Source organism: Myotis daubentonii, chromosome 4, assembly GCF_963259705.1.
Source record: "Myotis daubentonii chromosome 4, mMyoDau2.1, whole genome shotgun sequence".
Classification (NCBI taxonomy): Eukaryota; Metazoa; Chordata; class Mammalia; order Chiroptera; family Vespertilionidae; genus Myotis; species Myotis daubentonii.
Window position 1 is genome coordinate 68,333,013 of NC_081843.1, and position 14,925 is coordinate 68,347,937.

General features: G+C 41.5%; 1 protein-coding gene and 1 long non-coding RNA gene across 8 annotated transcripts in view; one reads left to right on the forward strand and one right to left on the reverse strand.

The window, feature by feature from the left end:
- Positions 1-562: 562 nt before the first annotated feature.
- Positions 563-14,925, forward strand: part of CCNH (cyclin H) — a 33,670-nt gene continuing 19,307 nt past the window's right edge. The window contains exons 1-6 of one of the 7 annotated variants that reach the window (XM_059694151.1): positions 641-811; positions 2,723-2,826; positions 3,623-3,745; positions 7,333-7,406; positions 8,678-8,888; positions 13,211-13,374. In XM_059694151.1, the coding sequence (XP_059550134.1) occupies positions 787-811; positions 2,723-2,826; positions 3,623-3,745; positions 7,333-7,406; positions 8,678-8,888; positions 13,211-13,374 (701 nt within the window). In that variant the 5' untranslated portion in view covers positions 641-786. Of the gene's footprint in view, positions 812-2,722; positions 2,827-3,622; positions 3,746-7,332; positions 7,407-8,677; positions 8,889-13,210; positions 13,375-14,925 lie in introns of all 7 variants that reach the window. The other 6 variants (XM_059694149.1, XM_059694153.1, XM_059694154.1 and 3 more) reach the window with 6 other exon arrangements.
- LOC132233448 (uncharacterized) lies at positions 8,706-13,215 on the reverse strand. Its single transcript, XR_009452636.1, has 2 exons — positions 9,770-13,215; positions 8,706-9,147 (listed from the first exon to the last, which is right to left on the reverse strand). It is a non-coding gene; the product is annotated as an uncharacterized LOC132233448 (long non-coding RNA).

Consider the following 14,925-nt stretch of genomic DNA (forward strand, 5'->3'; position numbering starts at 1 on the left):
ATCCAACAGAAGGGGAAGGGAAAAGGCCCAGAAAAGGATGGGCCACATTAGTGGCAGAGCAGTGAAAAACAGCTCTCCTTCCAGTCTTCCAGCCGCGTTCCAGAATCTCCGGGCAGAGCTTTTTGGCAGTGCCCCAGGCACGGCCTCGGAACCTGGACAGTTCTATCCGCCCCAACATCACTCCACCTGACCGATAGGGCGAATTCCCAACTCTTTCAAGTCTTTGCTCAACGTCACCTTCCCGTGTGGCCTATTTAAAAGATGACACCCTCCCGGGTCCTTTCCCCGCTTCTGGTTACCCTCTGTGAATTATTTATGTTAGCCTCTCCATATGCTCAATTTGTATTCCTTCGGACACCCCGCCTGTCGCTTCTCCTTTAAGTTTTGCAGGAGAGGGGCGGAGCCAGTGCCGGGGCTCACCGAAAGGAGGGGACACATCCGTAGGCTCCGCCTACTTACGTAGCAGGCGGTGGCCAGACCACGCAAGAGACGTTCTACTCCGCACCGGAAGCGCGAGTGCGGACGGAGTGGTCACGTGATCGCGACGTCAGTGCCCCCGCGCCGGCCAGCCAGATGCCTTCAGCTGTCCCGGGTTAGGCGCTTTCCACCGCGTCGTCGTGGCTTTCGGGGTCCTTTCCTCCACACTTCCTGGGCCTGGAAAAGTGAAGTTATTTTCCTGCCCTGACAGCTGAGAATGTACCACAACAGTAGCCAGAAGCGGCACTGGACTTTCGCCAGCGAGGAGCAGCTGGCGCGACTGCGGGCCGACGCCAACCGCAAGTTCAAATGCAAGGCGGTGGCGAACGGGAAGGTGAGGACTCGGACGGCCGCCGGCTGCTCTCCTGGCCTCTAAACTCCGGAACCGCTGCGGGGCCCCGCCTCTCCTCCCCGGGGGCTCGCTGCACACCTCCCCTCTCCTGACTGCGCGGCGCGCGGTTATCTGTTGAGTAAACAGGCGAGCACCTTGGCAGGCGCTGTAGCTACAGCGACGGACAGCGCCGGTCCCGTGGGGGAGCGGCAGACGAGTAACCGGTAGCATGGCGAAGAGGAGACGGTGCGGGACGTCAGCGTAGTGCGGGACCAGGGCCGCTTCCTGGCCTCGCCGGGGTGCCGAGGAAGGCTTTCCCCGGTAACGGATGCAGGGAGACGGGGCCAGGCCATCCTAGGCGGCCAGAGCCCCAGGTGAAAAGTGGGAAGCCGGGAGCCGCCGGGCGGGCGGGCGGTCGGGCGCGCGCCTGAAACGCTCCAGGAAGGTCGTGTGCGGCGGAAGCTAAGCGTTTGTGCAGGAAAGGCTGGGGACGGTGGGCGATTCGTAAGCGGAAATAAGGAGTTTGAACCTGACGGTGAAGGGATTGAGAACTTGTGAAAGGTTTTCAATGGCAAAGGGACTTGGTCAAGTTCTGCCCTAGAAAAGGCCCTCTAGCGTCCCGGTGGTGAATGGATTGGCTGGGGCAGGTTGGAGGCCGGGAGACAGGAGGCCGGCAGCACAAACCGATTGGAGGAGGATGGTGGCCTGCCAGCCAACTCCTTCCTGTAATTAGCTCCCCGTCGCTCGAAAGTGTCATCTTCCCTCGCGAGCACAAAGCCTCCCTCCAGCAAGTATTCGACGTCTCAGGCGTGGAACTGAGATACTGTGCTTTTTTACCTCGGTCACGTATTTCTTCTCGCTTTAAGCTTGTGCTGCTCAAAGCCGTCCTTAGTATGTATGCATCATGCTGTTTGCTAGGCGCTGTTCTAAGCATTTGGCACGCATGAGCTCTTTCAATCCCCGGAGGTAGGTGCTGTTATTTCCCTGCCCATACAGCCGAGGAAACGGGACAAGGAGGTTGAATAGCTTCTCTAGGCTCTGTTGCGAGTAAGTGGCAGAGCCAGGGTTGGAACCCAAAGAATTTAGTCCCAGCATTCCTGCCCTAAACCACAATTACATGCTGTCTATAAAATTAGGGCCTGTGTTAGTTTCCTAGGGCTGCCATTAAAGAATTTTTTTTTTTTTTTTTTAACCACAAACCGGGTGCCTTAAAACAAGAGAAATGTATTGTTTCATAGTCTGGAAGCTAGAAGTCTGAGATCAAGGGGTTTGTCCATCCGTGTTCTCTGCAGCTTCTAGGAGAAGATTCTTCTCCGCTTCCAGCTTCTGGTAACCTCAGGTGTCCTTTTGCTTGTGGAAGCATAACACCAACCTCCACCTTCATCTTGCCATCGTGTTCTCTCTGTGCCTGTGTCTGCACATGTCAAGGGTAACAGTCATATTGAATTAGGAGCCATCCTACTCCAGTATGATCTTCCCTGAACTAATTACACCTGAAGAGACTATCCTATATAATAAAAGGGTAATATGCAAATTGACCCCAACAGCAGAATCACTGCTCGACCAGTCACTATGAGGCGCACTGACCACCTCTTGGTCTCTTTCCCCAGCGGCAGGCTCTGATCGCCTGATGGCCACCCCCTGCGGGGCCGAGGCCGGCGAGCGGGCAAGAACAGCCAACCTCTCCGTCCCTTCCCCCAGCCGTCAAGCACCGATCACCCGATGGCAAATGGGGAACCAGGGGTGGGTGGCGGCAGGGGTCGGGCCGGCTGCGGGGAAGATGGCCCTGATCGCAGGCCAAGCCTAGGGACCCGTTCCCGCACACGGTGCGCCGGGCCTCTAGTTTCTAAATAAGGTTACATTCTGAGGTACAGGCATACCTCAGTTTATTGAGTCACTTATTGTGCTTCACAGATGTTTTGTTTTTTTATAAACTGAAGGCAAGACCCTCCACCTGTAAAAAGATTACTGTTTGCTTTATTGCGGTGGTCTGGAACGGAACCCGCAATATCTCCGAGGTATGCCTGTACTGGGAGATTAGGACTTCAATATATCTTTTATTTTGGTAGTTGTAATTAAAGCAGTAACAGCAACTAATGGATATTTGTTGTAAAGTTGTATTTGCTAACCATCAAGTGTATCCTGTAGAGAGTTTACAAAAATGGATGAGAGGTAATGTTTTCAGAGTCAGAATTATCCTTGAGATATTTGTTGATTTTTATCTCAACCTGTGTGACTGAGAAAGGGGTCTTGAAAACTTTCCAATTATTAGCAGTGTATATCTTCTTTTTTAAAAAATATTTTATTGGTTTTTTTACAGAGAGGAAGAGAGAGAAATAGAGAGTTAGAAACATTGATGAGAGAGAAACATTGATCAGCTGCCTTCTGCACACCTCCTACTGGTACACCTCCTACATGTACCACAACCAAGGTACATGTCCTTGACCGGAATCGAACCTGGGACCTTTCAGTCCGCAGGCCGACGCTCTATCCACTGAGCCAAACCAGTTAGGGCTATATCTTCTTTTTTATTTCACTTACCTGTGAGCGTATGCACACATACCATCAGGATTGGTTATACCTTAATGAAGCAATGTCCAGCTGACACTCTGAGAAATTGTGAAATGATGGTATAGTTTTAGTTAATTAAATATTTTCCTAACGCTATTTTATGTAATATTTAACAACTCTATAAAGAGAAAATGAGATGTAGTGTATTTCCCTTTGGCTGGAGATATAAACTAATCTGGACAGGGAAAAATATTTTAAGATCATTTAATTTACTGAACTTTTGTTGTAACTTTTGATCTAAAGGTTCTTCCTAATGATCCAGTCTTTCTTGAGCCTCATGAAGAAATGACACTCTGCAAATACTATGAGAAAAGATTATTGGAATTTTGTTCAGTGTTTAAGCCAGCAATGCCGAGGTCTGTGGTGGTAAGTTATGTTAGCGATGAAGTATGTCCTTTGGCTGACTTCTGAAATATGAACTCTTCTAAATTTATAGCTCAATCCTGTATCCACTTCATTCAGGAATGCAGCTTAGTTATATAAATATATAATTTATGTATTTAAGTTTTTGTCACATTATATATTTTTTAATAACTGCCTTAAATTATGAATTCCTATATTATATCTTACGTTTCAAGTCTAATTTCATAGAAGAATTCTGAGGTCTTCTAGATGTATGATAAGCCATGACATCCTCACTTTATAAAGAAAGAAAAAATTAAATTATTTTCCCTCCAGGTCCTCAGTAGAACTAGGACCAGAACATAGATTAGTGCTTCTTCATCTGTATCACACTCAGAAATATGTTTGCAATAATGCAGTTATTCATATTTTTAATCAAAAGATCCCTAGCTGAAGCTCATGCCATAAGGAATGTTTAAACCTGATTTATAGAAGCTGGAGATTTTCTTTGGGTGAAAAATTGTCTTACGATGTTTCAGATATATGATTCTGAGGACCCCATTTGTGTGTAGGTGTGTGCTTACTGTGATGGGGCAGTGGTGAGGAGAAACAGGTAGTTAGAATTTTTTGGCTATATGGATTAAATACACTGTCCCTGTAACTGTTCCTATTTTGTGTATTATTTTTTTATAGAAGATAAGCTGAGATTAAAAACCTGAAAGATACAGAAAAAAGAGGGAGGGGTATAAAGTATTTTTTCCATATTTCACAGATTTGTCATGAAGATCAAATATGAAAGTCTCTTAATTATAAGTCTTAAGTTTTAAAGTCATACAGAGTGAATATCTTAGTACACAGTATGGATTAACCTCCTAGGAAATAATCTCCATTTTTATAGTTGAAAAATTTGAACTTTATTGAACATATTAAGTCTAAAAGTATTCGTAGTGTCTTCTTAGTTTACTAGACCTTCACCGGAAAGATCAAAGATTCAGGAAGAATTTTAGATATACTTGATTAGCTTCTATCTCTAGATTTAGTTCTTTTCTGATAAGAGAATTATAGCATGAAGTAGTAGGTTTAAGTGATCTTTTCAGCTGAAGAAACTGAGTCCTTGAATGAACAACTTTGTGGAACTTGTCTTTATACAACACTAGAGGCCTGGTGCACATATTCGTGCATGGGTGGGGTCCGGCTGGCCCGCCCTGATGAGGGCTGGTTGGGGACAGGGCCGGCCGTGGGCAGTTGGCCAGCCGGCCCCACCCCTGATCTGGCCTGGCCGGTGGGAGGGGCCGCCCCCAATCGGGCTGGTTGGCCAGCTGCAGTGCATGTCATAGTGACCTGTCTGATGGTCGCTTGGCTTTTATATATATACTAGGGGCCCGGTGCACGAAATTCGTGCACTGGGTGTGTGTGGGGGGAGTGTCCCTCAGCCCAGCCTGCCCCCTCTCACATACTGGGAGCCCTCAGGCGTTGACCCCCATCACCCTCCAATCGCAGGATCGGCCCCTTGCCCAGGCCTGACGCCTCTGGCCTAGGTGTCCGGCCCGGGCAGCGGGGACCTGCAGTGGCAGCGGGGGGGCGCCGCGATTGCGCGGGCTCCGCCCCTGCCCCTGCAGGATGCCTCTGGCTGAGGAGTCCGGCCCGGGCAGCGGGGACCCACAGCTGCAGCAGCCCCGCGATCGTGGGCTTCGCTTTAGGCCCAGGCAAGGGGCCCCTAGCTCCCGGGACTGCCAGCTTCGACCGTGCCCAGCTCCCATCGCTGGCTCCACCCCTACTTCCTGCTATAGCTGGCCAGGGCGGAAAAGGCACCTGATTCTCCGATCATGGCTGGGGGGCAGGGCAAAGGCGGGCCCAGGGCCGCCTTTGCCCTGCCCCCCAGCTCTTAGCTCCCCCCTGGGTTTCCGATCACTGTCAGTGGCAGGGGGCTTCTTCCTGCTTTCCCTTTCGCCTCCCTGCATTGTGCCTACATATGCAAATTAACCGCCATCTTGTTGACAGTTAATTGCCAATCTTAGTTGGCAGTTAATTTGCATATAGCCCTGATTAGCCAATGAAAAGGGTATTGTCGTACGCCAATTACCATTTTTCTCTTTTATTAGTGTTGATAGATGCTTATTTATAATTGACTAAGAATTTTGTTTTTTGTTTCACATAAGATATATAAAAGGAAATACTCCTTTTGTCTATCATGAAATAGATAAATGTTTATTTCATTGGTTCTAGCCATATGACATAGTGGTTAAAAGTGCTGGCAAGTCTTTGTTGAATCCAGTCCTGTCCCTTATTAAAATGTGAGACCTTGACCAAGTCAGTTTATTCATTGATACTCTCAGTTTTCTTCTCCGTAGAGTGAAGATAGCAATGTTTCATCAGCTGTTGTATGGTTTAAATAAGATGGTAGTTTTGTGTGTGGCACAGAGCCTGGCACATGCTTGCAGTCAGTAAGCAGTAGGTGCTGCTTCTCCTGTTTGGTTTGGTAGCAGCAACCATGGTTAATATCACAGACCTGGAGGAGATTTAGAGAGAAGGCTTATTGCCCCAACTGTGTTATACTTAATATTTTTACATTGACTGGTTAACCTGTGAACATCATTTTCTTCCTTAAATTTTTCTAAATTGGGCCACTTTTATTAATCTGAATTCTAAAATAATCACAACATTTTTTAATAAGCCAATAACCATAGGAAGGATAACCCAGGGTGGGTGGTAAAGGACAACAAAGGGTCTTGGCTGTGGTGTTTCTGTAACATTTCATCACAGTTATTTTGATTAAAGAATAATTAAGGTTTGATATTTTGTATGAATAACTTTAAAAAAAATTTTAACGTAAATTTATTGAGGTAACGTTGGTTAATAAAATCACGTAGGTTTTTTTTTTGTTTTTTTTTTAAAATATATTTTATTGATTTTTTACAGAGAGAAAGGGAGAGAGATAGTCAGAAACATCGATGAGAGAGAAACATCGATCAGCTGCCTCCTGCACATCTCCCACTGGGGATGCCTGCAACCCAGGTACATGCCCCTGATCGGAATCGAACCTGGGACCCCTCAGTCCGCAGGCCGACGCTCTATCCACTGAGCCAAACCGGTTTCGGCTCACGTAGGTTTTTAAGTGATACATTTCTATGATATGTGATCTGTATATTGCATTGTGCCTACCACCCATAGTCAAATCATCTTCTGTTACCATTTGACCCTCCCTTCCTTCGGGTAACTACCCTACTGTTTGTGTCTATGAGTTTCAGTTTTATATCCCAAATACGAGTGAAATCACATGGTCCTTAGCTTTTTCTGACTGATTTAGCTTAGTATAATATTCTCAAGGTGCATCCATGTTGTTGCAATGACAGTATTTCATCTTTTCTTATGGCTAACTAGTATTTCATCGTATATCTGTACTTTATCTTCTTTAGCCAATCCTATTGAAGGACACTGGTTGTTTCCATGTCTTGGCCACCATGACTATGCTTCAATGAAGATAGGGGTGCATAGTTATTTGCAAATAAATGTTTTCAAAGAAACTTTCGACAAATAAATTTTTTTAACTAAATTTAACATATAATGTATGTGTGAATAGATTCTGATAATATATATTTTTTTAACCTTAGGGTACAGCTTGTATGTATTTCAAGCGTTTTTATCTCAATAACTCAGTAATGGAATATCACCCCCGGATAATAATGTGAGTATAAGTCTGTCTAATTTATTGATTTTTATTTAAGAAGACGTTTATACCACTTGAGAGAGTGTGTGTGTGTGTATGTGTGTGTGAAAATTACTTCCTAGTAAAGGGTAATTTAGACTTGCATTCTATTCTGAACTGAAGATCCCCTAAGCATACTTCTTATATATCTGTAACACTTCCCTGTAATACTGATGGCATCTGAACTTTAACTTGTCCAGATTCAAATTGTGTGTGTTTTCCAAGCTAGCTTCCCTAATACCCCTTTCTGTTAGTGGTACCTTTCTTCCCCTAGTTGCTGAGTGAGAATCATTAGTGGTAACTCCTGTCTTTCTACATCCAGTTAGTTTACAAGTCTTATAGGTCCATATAGGATTAATTTAAATTGAACAAAGTCTTTGTGTTTCTGAGCTCTGCTGAGCACTATGCTTATTATTAAAGGTAAAATTGAAAATAGTATGAGACTCATCAAAGAGCTTTCTGTCAATTGCATTGTCCCTGTTTGTTTTTTTTCTCCTTTTTCCCATTTCTACCAATCTAGATCAAGCCCTTGTTACTTCCAATCTTGATTTTTGTGGTGATTTTATTACTGGTTATGAGAGTTGCATAGGTTTGTTCAGAAGTTAATAATCCCCTATTTAAATACCCTTGGAGACTTCCACTGATAAGCCTTCTACAAAGGTAGCTCTTTAACCTATCTTTTATCCCATATTCATATGGTATATGTATATGTGTACTATTGTATATTTTTCTCTTCCATCTGTATTTCATGATACAAAGTACTCCTATTCCTCAATTACTTTGTTCTTCCAGATATTTAGGTTGAACTATATGAAACTGCCAATACGTCAGTAATGGTTGAATGCTGTGGCAGTACTGCACAGTTCAACCTAATTTTATAGTATCCTATGAATTTAAAACTTTGAACAAAACTATTTCTCTCTCTCTCCCTCCCTCTCTCTCTCTCTCTCTCTCTCTCTCTCTCTCTCTCTCTCTCTATATATATATATATATATATATAGTACATATATACGTATATGTATATACATATATATTATATATCCTGTAATGTCTACTATAGTGACTTGTGACTATTAGTCAATTTTAGAATGTAGTTTTAGGAATAAAATATTTACATATTTTTCAAAGTATATACATATCCCTGGTTATGTGTGTGAGAGAGAAAATTACTTTCTAATAAAGGGTAATTTAGATTTGCATTCTATTCTGAATTTAAGATCCCTCATCATATTCCTTATATTTTCCTCTAGGCTCACGTGTGCATTTTTGGCCTGCAAAGTGGATGAATTCAATGTATCTAGTCTACAGTTTGTTGGAAATCTGCGGGAGAGCCCTCTTGGACAGGAGAAGGCACTTGAACAGATTTTGGAATATGAACTGCTTCTTATACAGCAACTTAATTTCCACCTTATTGTCCACAATCCTTATAGACCCTTTGAAGGCTTTCTCATTGATTTAAAGGTAATCTTTTTGGTAAAAAGTAAACTAGTAGAGTGTACTCCTTTGCTATCGTTCTCTATGCAAACGAATCCAAAATTTTATCATAACTTTTAATTATCTTAATTGTTAAAACATGGGCTCAGCTAAAAAGTGAGCGTGGCCTGGACCTCCATGGCAGTAGTTCTCAAACTTCAGTGTACATTGGGAATCACCTGGAGGGCTTGTTAACTCCTTGTTGGGCTGCAGTTCTAGAGCTTCTGATTTAGTAGATCTGCAAATACTGATTCAGGGGCCATAAGAAAGAACATTGTGAACTTAGAGTAATGCTTTTAAAACTTAAGCATACAGGAAATAAGTAGGTGCTGCTTCTCCTGTTTGGTTTGGTAGCAGCAACCATGGTTAATATCACAGACCTGGAGTAGATTTAGAGAGAAGGCTTATTGCCCCAACTGTGTTATACTTAATATTTTTACATTGACTGGTTAACCTGTGAACATCATTTTCTTCCTTAAATTTTTCTAAATTGGGCCACTTTTATTAATCTGAATTCTAAAATAATCACAACATTTTTTAATAAGCCAATAACCATAGGAAGGAAAACCCAGGGTGGGTTACAAAGATTTCTTGTAACTCTGAAGTATACTGTCATAGATCTTATTTAAAGAACCTTAAAAAAAATTCTTAATTTTAAACTAGAAAATTGTTAAGTGACTTCTAGTTTTAGTACATTGTGATCTGGAATCAAAGTATAAGCGTAAAAAATGTAAGTAAATAAATATCGATAAAAACGCCCTAAGTTTTTTTGTTTTGACCCTGAAAAAGGACTTGGATAGTTAGCATAAAGTCAAACATGAATCAGAAACTGGTTCATTCATCTCATTTAAAAGGTGAAATTTGGGTACCTTCTATATGCCAAACATCGTCCTTGATGATGAAGCCAAGAACAGCCTCAACATTTATTCGCCTTATAATCTAATGGGGAAAATAATCATATTCATTGTGCTCAGTGTTACAGAGAGGAAAATACAAGATATGTTTGAAGGAGATAGCAGAATTGAGAGGAAGGGAAGGTAGTTCTGAGAAAGTGTCATTTTAAAGTGAAGTTCAAAAAAAGTAAATAAAAATAAAGTTCAGCTCTGGCTAGTGTTTCTCAATGGTTAGAGCATCAGTCCATGCACTGAAGGGTCTCAGGTTCAATTCCTGTTCAAGGGCATGTACCTGGGTTGTGGGTTTGCTCCCCACCCATGGTAGGGGAGTGTGTGGAGGCAACCAGTCCTTGTGTCTCTCTCACATTGATGTTTCACCGCCCTCCCCTCTCTCCACTTTCTTGAAAAGCAGTGGTGGGGGGAAAGTGAAGTTCATAGCATGAGTAGAAATTTGGCGGTGAAAGAGCATCCCAGCAGGACTTCTCCAGTCGAAGGCCCAGATTCAAGAACCATGTTGCACTGAAGAACCTAAACAGCTTAGAGATAGAGAGGAAGACTGCCACAGAGTGCTGCCTGAGTGGAAGGTGGAGCCAAGACTGGAAGTGATGTTAAGGGTTTTGAATAGAGGGGTAAGCCAGTCAAAGGTTAAGTCTGGAGAAGGTCAAATTAAGTTTACTCCTTTAAACAAATCATGTTTGCAAATTCATGCATCAGTGTGCATCGTATACTTATTGCACATCTGTATGTGTCATGGTAATGTGGAGAATGTATTAGAATGGATGAAAGGATACCAGTTACTGTGCTGTTACTGTGCTACTCATGTAGCAGTAGGGGGTACAGAGAGCTTAATGGACTTCAGAGATAGTAAACAGAATCAATAGACCTTGAGGTTTAATTACATAAAGAGGTTGAGGACCCCCACCCCTCGGGGGAGTGGGAGTTCTGCAGAGGGCTCCAAGGGTTGATGAAATTGGTTTGAAACCTGCTGAATTTCCATTGGCTGCAACACATCCAGGTGGGTAGTCATTTGTATCTGGAGGTAAGAGACAATGGCTAGACTCGGGCATCATTGCCCCAGGAAAACTGAAAGTGGAAAATTTAAATGAGGATCATATAAAGGGTAGGTTGAGAAATATAAGAATCTAGTAAGAAGACTGAAAAATAACCCAGCGAGATAGGACTTTCTAGAAAAGTGAAAGGAAGTAGAAAACTTTTAGAAGATGAATATGAGCAACTCCCCACTCGCACTCAGAATTTAGGCAGAGTAAAAGTAGATGGTTAACGCTTGCTGGATTTAGTGCCAGAAAAGTGATCTGGGTGAAAGTAGTCTCTGTGGCGTATGCAGGGTGAAAGCAGATTGGAGCCATTTGGGGAATAAATAAGTGAGCAAACAGTTATATGTAACTTGGATTAGACAGCTTGTTTTTGAAGTGGAAAAAGAAGATGGGATTATTGAGAAGATGAGGGGAACTGCTAAAAAAAGAGGAAAGGGATGGCTTTCTGTTGAGTTTTGTTTTGTGGAAGAAACTGATGTGGGGAGCTGGTAATGAGAGAAAGCTTAAATGGAAAGGTGGAAAATCTGTAGCTCAAGTTAGAAGGGCCTGCCCTGGGTTTCAAAGCAAGGTACAAGGATTGGCCTTGGAACAGTCGCTCTTTTAAGGCAGGGAAGAGGAAAACAGTGTTATGCCTGGAAATTTAGTGGTGAAGGACACAGAGTTTCTTTGTTAAGAGCAGATATCATTTTCTATGAGTGATAGAGTTTCTGAGAATTAGTAAAAACATTGAGAGAGATGGAGAATGTTTAGCATAGACACTGAAAAATAGAACATGTTTTCTATGGAACATTTATAGGTAGGCAGTGTTGAGAGCCTTGCTAAGATAAGGGAACCTAAATCTACATATATAAAAAGCCTAAGTGATCGTTATGACCAGATGACTGGCCAGTAGCTATGACACACACTGACCACCAGGGGGCAGACACTCAATGCTGGAGCTGCCCCCTGGTTGTCTGTGTGCTCCCACAGCCAAACTCCCATGGTCCATCCCCCTGGCAGCCAACTTCCCATGACACGGCCCTGATTGGCCCAATCGCTGGTCAGGCCGAGGGACCCCACCTGTGCACGAATTCGTGTACGAGGCCTCTAGTTTATAATAATAATACCAGACCTCTTAGTTGTATTGTTTTCTCTAGCAACACCAGAAATCTAGGTATGATTGCAAAACAGGAGGTTTGTTGAATTCACCTGTTGAACTTTTGCCAGCAATGTGTTGGTAACATATGGTGCAGGGAAATCAGGAGGGAAATAAGGACCAGAGAACACGGGTGAGTAGAAACAAGTAGAGAGATAGAGACCAAAAGTTCTAAGGAGGAAGACAAAGAATAGCTGTGAAATAATTCAGCAAATGTATTGGGAAAAGTGGAATGTCAGAGGTTAGGCATTTTGGGATCATGACTACACCTGGGTGTGACTACACAATTGTATCTGATTGTGTGTGTGTGTGTGTATGAATCCTCACCTGAGGATTTTTTTTTCCCATTGATTTTTAGAGAGAGTTGAAGGAAGGGGGAGAGACAGAGAGAGAGAAACATTGATGTGAGAGAGCCACATCGATTGGTTGCCTCCCACATGCACCCTGACTCAGGGCCAGGGATGGAGCCTGCAACTGAGGTATGTGCCCTTGACCAGAATGGAACCCATGACCCTTCAGTCCAAGGACCGACCTCTAACTACTGAACAAAACAGGCCAAGGCTATATCTGAATTTTTGTTTCAGATTATGGAAAAGATTTCTTACTGCGTTTGGAGCTGATTGTGGGTATCTACAGTAAATCCAAGGATTTAGGGCTCATGTTAAAGGGTAAGAATTGTCAGGAAATATGGGAACTTCCATATTTCTTAGGCATATTCTAAAAATAATTCTGTAATTAAACCAAGATTTATTTCCATTTGCTTCTTCCCAAAAGTAAACGTTAAGTAGAGGAATTTCAAATCAAAATGAGGTGATGCTTTGGTTCCTAAATATTGTCTTACATCTGAATCACCTGGATTACCTGGGAAGTATGTATTTCTTGGGTCAACTTCAGACCCAATGGAATTTCTAAGAGCCTCCTTTCCCATACTTCCTTTTGTGGAAAAGGACAAAAAGAGAGATTAACATAAATCAGAATAGCCAAGTACTATGCTGGGAACTTGAGCTATATTATTTTAAAGCATATATTTCTTACTTAACAACTGCACTTTCAGTACATTCTAATGTGGAGTACAAAATAATCTTACATGGAAAGATTGTTGTTACTAGAGTATAGAAAAAAGTTTTATAAAAGCATCTTGTGTTAATTTCTGATTAATATGAATATTTTGAACTGTCACTTCATTAAACCCTCATAAGTAATAACATTTGCAAACTTACTTTCTAGACCCGCTATCCCGTGTTGGAGAATCCAGAGATTTTGAGGAAAACAGCAGATGACTTTCTTAATAGAGTTGCACTGACGGATGCTTACCTTTTATACACACCTTCTCAAATCGCCCTGACTGCCATTTTATCCAGTGCTTCCAGAGCAGGAATTACTATGGAAAGGTATTAATTTGTGTTTTAACTTAGATCATTCAGTTACTTAGTTTATTCTCTACTGGAATCTGAGTTTTTAAGTAAGGTTCATTTTGTGAATATAGTCCTTTATATCTCCTATGGCTGGAAGGGTTAGGGCAGCTGAGGGAAGAAATGAAATCACTTTTTAAGGAAATCTTTAAAAATCGAGTATGATATTTTTGAGCTAAGAGGATTCGTTTGTGACTAAAGTAGAAGTAAATCAGGTTGATCTTCAAAAGACTGATACAGCTGTCAGTATATGGCAAATTTAAAAGTTTTCTGAAGTAGTGGTCAACATGAGTGCCAAAATATGTCTGTCTTGATTTATCATTATTCTCCTGCTATAAAGTATGTGTGACATGGAATTTAGTAAAGATTTATTGAATGAATAGTACTTTAAAGAATGTCCAAATGAATTGCAATTCAGTTGTAAATAGTAATACTTAATACATAAATGCACAATGAGAACCAGGTTCTATGATAAGCACTTTACATAAATTGAATTCACTTGATTCTTATAAAAATATCTTCAGTACAGATTAATTAAATATTATTATTCCTGTATTATTTGTATTTATAACTCCAGCACAGTCTGGCAGCAAACTCAACTTTTTGAACTTTTGTGTTAAATTTTTTTAAGATCTTTGAAGTTCTGATTTATTTTAATCCTTAAAATAGCTGAGGAAGGTGTTCTACATGTCATCCCTCATCCTTAATTTCAAAATCCATTGATATGGGGCAGCAGACATGAGCAGACGTTGATTTAGTCTTTCATTTAATGGGAATATGTTTTCTTGTGAAATATTAATATTACCAATTACAGAATACTGCCCTGGACATCATAGTATATACACCAGGTTACTTTTAATTTCAAAACAAGCCCAAGATAAGGATTTGTGGGCTTGCATTTTGCTTAATTTATGGTATGCCTCTTCTCTGCAAATGCAGCTTGCCAACTGTATATAAATATATACATTTAATCCCAAAGTGATATATACATCTATCTAATTACTTAAGCCTTTACTGAGTGCCTAAACTGTACTATACTTTAGGAATGTAATAATAATATATAAATCCTTGACTTAATTAAAAAAGATATTCATGCAAATAATTGATATCAGTGGAGTTCAGGTGTGAGGCTTTTAGTCTCAAAGGGAAGAAAGCCTCTTTCTAGAATTCAGATAATCAAATGTTTGATTAATGTGTTTATGTATCATATAGAGAGTACATGCATATTTTTCAGTAGTGAAATTTTTCTTAGCGATACAGAATTTTTTTATGTTTTCTTTTTCTGTGCAAAACCTTTTTAGTTTGCAGCAGTCCCATTTGTTTATATTTTATTTTGTTTCCCTTGTCTGAGGAGACTTATTAAGAGCGATGTACAGAAGTTTATTGCCAATGTTTTTATCTAGGAGTTTTATGGTTTCAGGTCTTATGTTTAGTCTTTAACCATTTTGAGTTTATTTTTCTATATGGTCTAAGAAAGTGGTCTAGTTTTATTTTCTTTTGCATGTATCTGTCCATTTTTCCCAACAAATT